This window comes from Cyprinus carpio, chromosome A9 (assembly GCF_018340385.1).
Source record: "Cyprinus carpio isolate SPL01 chromosome A9, ASM1834038v1, whole genome shotgun sequence".
Lineage (NCBI taxonomy): Eukaryota > Metazoa > Chordata > Actinopteri > Cypriniformes > Cyprinidae > Cyprinus > Cyprinus carpio.
In genome coordinates this window covers 31,477,958-31,488,797 of record NC_056580.1, presented here as the reverse complement: position 1 = coordinate 31,488,797, position 10,840 = coordinate 31,477,958, and the positions used below count along the sequence as shown (strand labels likewise).

Genomic DNA, 10,840 nt, shown 5'->3' with positions numbered 1-10,840 from the left:
ATTTTTTACCTGCCCTCAAGGAGTGTAGCTTCTCACAAGCAAGTGGCATTATAATGTGTGTGTGTTAAGATGATCATGCCCCAAAACTCTGTAAGAAAAACTGTGGCGAGCTGTCTCACTGGAAAGAGTCGCTCTTTTATCTCGATGGCTCCTTATGCATCATAGTAGTGTCTCAGGATGATAAGCTTAACAATCATCATACTGACAAATCAACTGTGTCATCATTCATTTAAATCGGCCCAGATGAGCTTACCTGCACACAAGACTTGGATAATTTCTAATTTGGAGCTATTTTACAGCAACATAATTATCAAAGTTGGACAAATGAGTATTTAAATGATGCTATTTGATTTTGACCAACAACTAGCTATATGCTTACATGGACACTTTTTGTTTCAGCTGGAAAGAATAAAAATAAAAAAAAATTAAATAAAGTGATTGAGAGTTTATGTTATCCAATTTAGCTCAAACGCTCCGCTTCAGTGGCTATTACCAAATGATAATCTTTCTAAACAAAACAAGTGTTGAGAACATGTACTAGATAATGAGGAGTTACAAAATGTACCTTGATTGAAGCAGATATGTTACATTTTGTATGGGTAATGTGTTTCATTGTTTTTTTTTGGCGGCTGGTTGGACCTCTTTTACAATGTATGAACATTCCTGCTTTCAAAAACAGCTTTCTAAAGTTAGTTTGGTAGGGTCCTAGAGGCCTCAGCACCCAGCCAGTTGCATAAGCCTGTGTCTTTGAGAACCCTAATCACGACCAAACTGAAGTAGTTAGCCAGGTGGTAATAAGTGCATTATTTTTTGGGATTCAACGTAGACTAATCTACATTTTTATGTAACCGACTTAAAAAAGTTATCAAGAGAAGAAAAAAAAAAAAAAGAAGCTTTTTCAGCAGAGGTGAGAATTAAAAATAAATAAATAAATCTCTCAGTCATATACCATAGAGCACATATATAAATCCTGGAGGGAAAGAGTTCATAAAAATTCCCACAATGACTGGTCCAAAAAATTTTATTTTTAGCTCTTGGGACTAAGATCCATAAAAGCCAGGCTAAGAATTTTGAATTCACAGTGCAATTCTGGCATAAAATAATAGCCAGAAGAGGGAGCCACAAAGCCAAAAGTGAAGATTATGGAATAGTACAACAGATGTCGCTTCTTCCCTTTACATGGGAAACTTTTTGCGTGTTTATATTGACATTTTAGTGTTCCATCAGTTCATAATCGAAAAACAGGTGTGCTAATTTGGCTTAGAGAGGTTGGGAAATTCAATTTTACTTATTATCATAAACTAGATTAAAATAGAAAGCTTTTAAATGTATATAAAAAGGTTTACTACAAACTCATTGTGTTTTAGTTAGCTGATTTAAAATACCTAGTTTCTGAATTATTTGACTAAATAATTACTAAAAACTGGCCAAATAGTAAAATCTTCTGAAGAGGGGTGAAATTAATCACCTAAACATATAAAGGGTTTAATATACTATACTATATATATATATATATATATATATCTATATATATATATATATATAGATATATATATCTATATATATATAATATATATATAGGTAGAATGTTTTCTGTAAGTTTTAGGCCTAGAGTGTTGGTTAGGTTTAGGTTACAGTATTTATAATTAGCTGTAGCCTATATGACAACAAAAGAAGTCTATGTAATATCCCTATTTAGATAAGTAAATGTATGTGCATTTGGGTATGTGTATAAATGTTGGACTTCTCACTTGACGCCACCATAAAATGGGTCGTTGAATTCTGCAACAATCCGTGCAGCGTACCAAGATACGGCCACCATAGTGCAAAGACCTGTGGGGAATAAAAATATTTCTCTCAGTAACTGTAACTCATTATATAGATGCTAAATAGAAGGGGGAAACATGTAGATAATTATACAATTATAGAAATTGTTTATGTTCATATACACAGATACTGTAATTCTGCTTACCTGCAAGGATGAAGATAATGCCACCAATGACCATAGTTTTGCCTTTTGACTCATCTGTTTTTGACCCAATCTTAATGCACTTCAGTCCCATGGTAGACAAAATTATACCGACCAACCCCAGGATCAGGGTGATGATCGTTAATGCTCGACATGCCTGAATATGAACTACAAACGAGAAGGACAAAAAACAAAACTGAGTTTAGTTTTTGCTTTTTTTCTGTCTTGATTAAAATGAGGATGTGCATGTAACTTGGGGTGTGCAGGTTTATTTTTACTAAACAATACTTGCTTTCGTTGTATCAACAACAGTTATTTTCAGCAGCAAATAAAACATTTAATGACCCTAGTATCTGCATATCAGAGATTATTAATCATAATTCATTATAGTATCATTATAGTAGCCTTTGTTATGACTGACATTAATGGTCTATGTTTAATATTGGGTGCTTTCAAAATACTAATAATTGAAACTTCATAGTGCTTATAAATCTTTTGTTTCAAATTAGTGCTTTAGAGTGTGCATCAAACTGGCATGATTACAGCAAACAAGACTTTTTTGTTACATGATATACTGTTTCAAAATGTTTTACAATTTACATGTGCCACTAGGGGCACTGATGTGGTGAACCAGTGTCTAATATGGTTTTAATTGATCTTGGGTCAGTTTTATAATTTAGGTAATTTTTTAATGATAAATACTGACAAACCTTTCATTGAAAAATTCTTAAAGGAACCTTTTTTTTGTTTCTTAATGGTTCCATGGATGTGAAAGGTTTTTCATGGAACGATAGATGCTAATAAAGAGCCTTTATTTTATGCTTATCTTTTAAGAAAAGCCAGTCATTCTCAAAAAATGAAATCAAGAGAAACAACGTTGCTGTAGGCAGTTCTTCATATTGTTACAATACAAAATAGCTTCCAGAGATTGAGATCATGCTGAATAGGTTTTACCAAGTTCTAGGTCCAAGTATAGTTCTTCATGAATACAATAATAACCATTTTTTTATATTAATTTGGTTCCTACCTGGCAAAGCCAACATGGATTGAAAATCTTGGCAGTTGGCCTTTCCAGAACTGTCCTCACCACAAGCATGCCACAAGTTCTCATAGAGGCGGTTCGAAATGATCACTGTGCCTTGCACGCTAGATATCTTCCAGTAGTCATTAGCCACAGCAAGGCCAGTTACAATCCACCCGACCAAACACATGAAGAATCCAGTCACTTCTAATGCTGTAGACATTTTTTTTTACCCCCAATGTCTAACACAAAGTGAGTGAAAATACAAGAAATACAAAAAATTATTTGCTAAAATAATGTGCTAGAAACTATACTGTCCTTGCTCCTGATATATGAGTTTGAATTGTTTTTCCGTTGAGCAGCAGGACTTCAACCTTTGCAGAGGGTCATAAAGCCATCGCCGCACCCAAGAACCCACTCAGTTTATGATGATGCCGTTGATAATGGGCGTGATAGTCTAGTGAAATGCATTTACTCTGATAACACCATTACCATGTTTGGTTATCATATGATTGGTTTCTGAGAGTCTCTTTCAATGGTTAAATATAAACTAATGTAATATTCCATTGAAAATAGAGCCCATAAAACCTGAGACTGTGATTGGCTGTCTCACCCAAGAGACAGCAATCACCAAATCAACTATCCATCCATTTATTTTCTAAACTGCTTGTCCTATAGAATCACGGGAAACCTGGTGCTTATCCCAATGTCTTGGGCCATAGGCAGGGAATGTATGTATGGATGTATGGTTGGTCCACATTACTTGATGACAGAAGTTGCCAGGATGTGGTTATGTGGGTTATTTTCGAAAGTTTCATACAGAAAACCCTATCAAAAAGATACCACATCAGTCCAGATAATACATAAAATATTGGAAGATATAGTCTCATGGACTGCTTTCCAGATGGTTTTGCTAGCACACAATAAAGTGCACTATAAATTATGTCTCATTCTTTGGTTTCACTGTAACCTGTAACCTGGTTTCAACAGATATGGCTTTATGGTTTTATGGCTTTCCAGGTAATGGTTGACTATCATCAGAGCTCAAAGTCCGAACTCTCTCAATAGGCAGATGACCTCAGAGTTTCTCTCTCTCTCTACCCAAATATTTTTTATTTATTTATTTTTTATTTTCACTCTTGGCCTCAATATCTATTAAAATATAACAGTTTTAGCTTTTGTTTTGTCATATAAACGTTTCATCTTATGTGAGTATACTCCAGTCCTCAAAAAAGACTATTAGTATTAGCAGGTGGTGTATCTGTGTCATGTTTAAATTAGCACTTTTCAGAAATGTTTTTGTTGTGTTAAATAAGAATCTAAAAAAAAATTGCTTTTAAACAATAAAACATAGCACATAGAATAATCCCTGAGCTATTGCTTTGAGGGGCAATTGGGCAACACACATGGTTACTTTGCTATGTACAGTAAATGGGGACATTCTATAGACTATTTTTTATATACTGCAAGTTAGTGGCATCACTAGGTTTTCTGGGGCCCCTTGTGCACAGGGGCACTATATGATTTGAGGGAGGGGGGAGGTTAGGACGATTCCAAGGGCCCAGATCAGTGAGTGGGCCAATGCTATCCCCTCAGTGCTACTTTTTGTTTAATGTCAAAAGGTTTTGTGTGTGTGTGTGTGTGTCTTTCCCCTTTATGACTTTCCCCTTTAACCAGGGGAAATCATATTGAGACTATAGTCTCTTTTTTAAAAGGTCCCTGGCCAAGAAAGGCAGCACTTAAAAATGTCAAAATAAATAAATAAATAATAATAATAATAACAATAATAAATATATATATATTATAATAAGATAATAAAAAAATGAGAAACCTCATCTACAACAAACAAAGCATACCAAATTACACAATAACATATCAGCACAATATAAACCATACCACAACACCTAACAAGGACAAAAGTCAAATACAACAAAAAACAAAATATAACACAATAACATAATAACCAAGACATCCTAATACAGGCAGTATGACAGCTACATGAAGCTACATACAGAAATCAAAACAGAACAGCAGCCTACGTATATACAATCACTTATAGCTGAAGGTTTCTGTGACATATAATTTAAAGTCATTAAGTGGAATAATAGTGCTTATCTTCAACTGTTTCTACAAAGCATTCCAGGTTGAAGGAGCATTGTAATGGAAGGCGATTTTATTTAAATAAGTTTTTTTTTAAGGTGTGTTTAGTAGAATGCTATTTTAGACCTAAGATTGTATCTATTGTTTTCTACAAAAGAGAAAACTGATAAATAAAAAGGCAACAGTCCTATCACCGACTTATAAATAAAAATAAGCCAGTGATGCTGTCTACGAACTGTGAGTGGAGGCCAACCTGATAAACTGTTCAAACTACAATGATGTGTAAAATACTCAACTGTAGTGACAAAGCGTAGGGCAGAATGGTATACAGAATCCAGTGAGCGTAAAACAGACTTTGCTGCATGCATTTACAGAATATCTCCATAATCTACAAAAGATAAAAAGGTAAAAAAAAAAAATTTGTTTTTTACCAAGTTATCTACATGGGGTTTAAATGTGAGCTTTTCAATCATAACATGACACTTTCAATTTTCACATAGAGTGATAATTCGAGGCAAATCCTGTACATTGCTAGAATGAGTAAATAACATACATTTTGTCTTTTTAGAATTAAGTACCAATTTTAGTTTAAGTAAAGGTTTTTGTAGAACTGTGAAAGCATCCTGCAATTTCTTTAATGCCTCATACGGAGATCTAGCAGCACTGTATATAATAGTATCATCCGTATAGTATCATAAATTTCAGTACCCGGATCCTTCTTCTACGCAGCTTGGATGGGAGCATATGTTGTTCTAGAACTTGGATATACATTTCAGCATTGATGGTGCATTTCCAGATGTGTAAGCTGCCCATGCCACACACACTCTTACAACCACATACCATCAGAGATGCAGGCTTCTGAACTGAGCGCTGATAACAACTTGGGTTGTCCTTTTCCTCTTTAGTCCAGATGACATGGCGTCCCCTTTGCCACAGTCCATTTTAAATTAGCCTTGGCCCAGAAAGAACACCTGGATGATGTTTAGAATATGGCTTCTTTTTTTGACCTGTAGAGAGTTTTAGCCGGCAACGGCGAATGGCAACGGTGGAGTGTGTTAACCGACAATGTTTTCTGGAAGTATTCCTGAAACCCATGTTGTGATTTCCATTACAGTAGCATTTCCTGTATGTGATGCAGTGCTGCCTAAGGGGCCCAAGATCACGTGCATCCGAGTATGGTGTTTTCCGGCCTTGGACCCTTTACGCACAGAGATTTTTTTCCAGATTCTCTGAATCTTTGGATGATATTATGCACTGTAGATGATGATAACTTCAACTCTTTGCAATTTTTCTCTGAGAAACTCCTTTCTGATATTGCTCCACTATTTTTCGACCGCAGCAGCATTGGGGGAAGGGTGTCATCCTCTGCCCATCTTGACTTCTGAGAGACACTCGCCTTTCTGAGAGGCTCTTTTTATACCCAATCATGTTGCCCAATTGACCTTATAAGTTGCAAAATGGTCCGTGCCAGCCGTTTCCTTATCTGTACATTTAACTTTTCCGGCCTCTTATTGCTACCTGTCCCAACTTTTTTGGAATGTGTAGCTCTCATGTGTAGCTCTCTCATTTCAAAATGTCTCAATTTCACACATTTGATATGTTATCTATATTATATTATGAATAAATAGACGTTTATGAGATTTGTAAATTATTCCATTCCCTTTTTACTCACAATTTGTAACAGTGTCCCCAACTTTCTTGGAATCGAGTTTATATATATATATATATATATATATATATATATATATATATATAAACAATGACTCGTCATTTATTAATGATTTGGAGGAAAAAATGACTGGCTGGGATGAGGACACCCCCCCCTCATGCTGGGAGTCTAATTTGCATTGCCAAGACTTTATTGGATGCCAGCATTTGTATTGCCCAAGTTCTAAGTGATACAAAGTATACTTATAAATGGAAAGAGTGCTTCATAACTTACTTAAAAATAGACCATATTTGCAATAATAGTAAATTCTTTGTATATTATTAAATTATTGTTTTTTATTAGGACTACCCTTCCTTCCCCTTTTTCTATATGGAGGACCCTGAACAGAAAAATGACTACAGCACTCAAAGACCAAGCTGATGTTTCCTCTTTTTACAGTTCATTTTCTCTATACTTTTCCAAGATTTTCTGGTTTGAGGGGGGGGAAAGGGGGGGGGGGGGGGGGGGAAAATTGGGGGGGGATTGTGTTGTTTGTCAATATCCACATATGGGTAATTTAAAACTACAGTGCCTTGTTCCTGATGTGGGTGACGGGACGAGAGTAAATTTAAAGGGGTGAGTAATCAGTCGATGCAGATCTATTAGATGAAACAGTTCACGCAATGGACAATGATGGAGATACTTAAATGTACTACTTATACAGTGTTTTAGTGTATTTGATGTTATTTAAAAGTACCTTCTACTTGGCGGCTGCATTGTGGCGTTGCTGAACACCTCCCCTCGTGCGGGTTTTTTTTTTTTTTTTTACCACAGGTAAGTCACAAAGAACAACACCAGCATTAATTAAAAGTGAGAGTATCACCCAAACAATCGTAATTTAATCATATTCCAAAAGTAATCATTACAAAAATATGTTATTTTGTGTTCCTTAGAAGGACCGAAAGTAATACAGGGTTTGGATATGGGATGGTACATGGTGACGGAATTTAATATCATTACATCCATGCCTCCATAAGTTATGTATTTGTGTGGTTGGGTGTGTTCCCCCCCCCATATATATAGAGAGAGAGGAGGGGGGAGGGATGGGGAGAGAGAGAGCGAGGAGAGAGAGAGAGATAGAGGGAAAGAGAGAAATGTGGCATTAGACACAATCAAAAAGTTAATCTTCGTTTTCAGTTTACGTGACCTCGGATTGTTGTGTCTAAACATGATTGGTCAGGATTAGCTTTTTTCTTTTTGCCCCTATGATTTTAAGAATCAGCTGCCATCTCAAACCCACATTACAAAGATTTCATGTTCCTGTTTATACCACTACCCAGCCTCACACTCGCTGTGTTTATTAAAAACTCTTCAACACCAATTGCCTTCTGTTTGCCAACCCGTGCTGTATGCTGTTCCCAAGAGAGCTAATAGCTGTGTGACAAAACCCTATTTTCCCCATCACTAACCAGCACCCAAACTGTCCACTTTTTTACTTTTCCGACTGGCTCGGGGGGTCAAACGGGAGTTATGACAGAGAGTTTGCCCTTTGAGATATTCTCCAACCATTACATGCATTACAGGTGAAGTGAAGGGGCTTCACAGAAACCAAAAGAGAAAAATTAAATCAAGGACAAAGGCTTCATGACTTCCCTCTGTTAGAATCGAAGCTCGGCAGCAGGCAAGGGCACCTTATAATTCATCAAAAACGTGACAGTCCTCACAACAGATACGATTGCCAACAATCTCTGAGGTTGGTACCTTTACATTTTTTACTTTGGTAATCTTCTTGTAGAACCAATTTGCCGTTTCCGTTGAAAACCCATAGTTGTTACGAATAGTCACCCTTATCAGGAAGACAATGTTGTCACTGTAGGTCAACTGTGGTTTTCTTTCACTATATTAAGTAGATACCATTCATTAAACAGTAGATATTCAAAAAAATTCTTTAGGAGTGATTTTTTTCAGGTATCAGGATGGGACTGTTGTTGATGAAATATAAATTAATTCTCTGCACAGACAAAAGACCAATTCAAAAACAATTAAATAAAGAACTGTAGTGAAAGTAGCATTATTCTTTTTTATCGATGTGTTGGTATACTGACTATATTCAACATTTTGTTAGTTTTTTCTTTCTTCTTCTTCTTCTTGTTTTTGTACCTTAACACTCATATTTGAGAAGGGTTGTCTCTTTCAACTTTTATTTTTAAAAACCTTTTTGGTGTCGTTATTTTTTTTTTACTAAAATGTTAAAATTGGTAGTGTAAGTATAAAAATAAATAATAAATAAAACCCATTGCATCACACTTGCAAGAAACTACTACAAAAGCGTACTAGAGTTATTAGTAATAAGTTGCAGCTGTTAGATATGTAAAAGTTTCAATCAACGTTACGCAGGGGTAAAGGCCATATTGAATTTTACATGGATGAAAATGAGCCTGTCAGTCTTTAGCAGTCTGTAACAGTCTTTACAAGCCCGCACAATGTATAAAGTTCCCCAGAACTTTCAAAATTTCAAAACTACTACTTGTCTATCTACTTTGAAAGGGGATGAAAAAAACAATCGCGCACAATCCAGTGAACAAGCTGTATTTCTATTACATCCTCATTTTCATTCCTGTCAAAAATTAAATATAGTGATACTCTGACTAAGCGTCATATTACCATTTTTCAAAACAAACTATGAAAACAGGCGTCCATAGGTTTTAATTGCCAAAAACTACTGTTTTAAATTGGGTTTCTCTTTTTTTATGGTCAAAATCAGGCAACCCATCATGGATCATAACACATTCGCCCGTCATCAAGGAGGTCACGTACACCAAGAGTAGTACCGGATATGCTAGCCTAGTGTTTTACAGCATTATCTTCATCATAGGCACCAGTGGTCAACCATGACCGCCCTCTGGGGTCTTTTGCCTTGACCACTAAAAGACGGAAACCCATCACTGTTTACATGATCAATGTCGCTTTAGTGGACTTGATATTTTATCTTACTGCTGCCTTTCGACGAATGGTTCTAACTACAGTCAAGACTACTGGAGCCCTTTGGAGACATGTGTCATGCAGGAGGTAACGCCGCACTGACGGTGCCTCTATCCCGTGCCTGGCCTTGTGGCTCTTCGCCACTCATTAGCACAGGATCGCTATGTGGTCCATAGTGCAGCCGGCGACACACCCGAGAACTAAAAAGCGTCCGTAAAGCCTTGCATGTCCTGTGCGCGGAGTCTGGTCATGACCCTGGGCAGCCAGCACAGCTCCGCTTGTTCTCCTGGAAGAAGACCCTGACCGGAAGACAAAACCATACCACGTGCATCAAGGATGCACGACACTCATCTACTTGCGCCCGAGACAATCCTGTCCACTTTGACACGATATTGTGTTCTTCTTCTTGGTGCGGTGTGCATCATGGTGGGCTGTTCTATTGTTATCGTGGACAACCTTATCCATGGACGCACAATCCAAACTGAAGCCCAAAGTCAAGCAGAAGTCCATCCGGATCATCATCACACTGATCAGCCTTCAGGTGCTGAGTGTGCTTTGTGACCTTTCCACATCTGTTTTTGTTTCCATGCTGCCTGGCCAGCAGTGACGAGGGGTTACAACACGCTGGGGGGCCTTCACCACCTTGCCTGATGAATGCGAAGCACAGCTGTTGGACATCATACTCTTCTACATTGTGTCAAAACAGCTTTTCTAGGACCGTCGTGATCAGCGTGATCTTGTACAGAAACTATCCTGAGGGAGCGTTCGCGAAAGGAAGAGTCTTCACACCAACAGCATTCGCTCGCTCAGCAACCATGACAGTGCCATGATCTGAGGAATAACACAGCTGACCGGGAGCAATTTAAACTGAATACAAACATATAAAATTTTGTAATTAAGTAACAGAATAAGATAGTAATTGCAGAAGAAAAAAAATAATGATCATGATCTAATTAGTGAAACTGCTCGCCAGTAAGTCCGCAGTCAACTTAGGAGATGGATCAACATGTGCTCCACGTCTCTCATTGGTAGCATGCTGCATTGCATCACTGCTCATTTGCATAAAGTTAAACTTTTATCAGTTTTGCACCACACACTGCACAATTACTTATGCTGCTGC

The 10,840-nt window shown here is 37.0% G+C and overlaps 1 protein-coding gene and 1 pseudogene across 1 annotated transcript; one reads left to right on the top strand and one right to left on the bottom strand.

The window, feature by feature from the left end:
• Positions 1-1,668: 1,668 nt before the first annotated feature.
• On the bottom strand, positions 1,669-3,362 carry cldn15la (claudin 15-like a). The gene is made up of 3 exons (XM_042764533.1): positions 2,997-3,362; positions 1,973-2,137; positions 1,669-1,833 (listed from the first exon to the last, which is right to left on the bottom strand). Exons 1-3 carry the CDS (start codon positions 3,211-3,213, stop codon positions 1,748-1,750), a joined length of 468 nt encoding a protein of 155 aa, XP_042620467.1. The 5' UTR covers positions 3,214-3,362; the 3' UTR covers positions 1,669-1,747.
• Positions 3,363-3,982: 620 nt separating this feature from the next.
• LOC122146211 lies at positions 3,983-10,555 on the top strand (annotated as a pseudogene).
• The last annotated feature ends 285 nt before the right edge of the window (positions 10,556-10,840 follow it).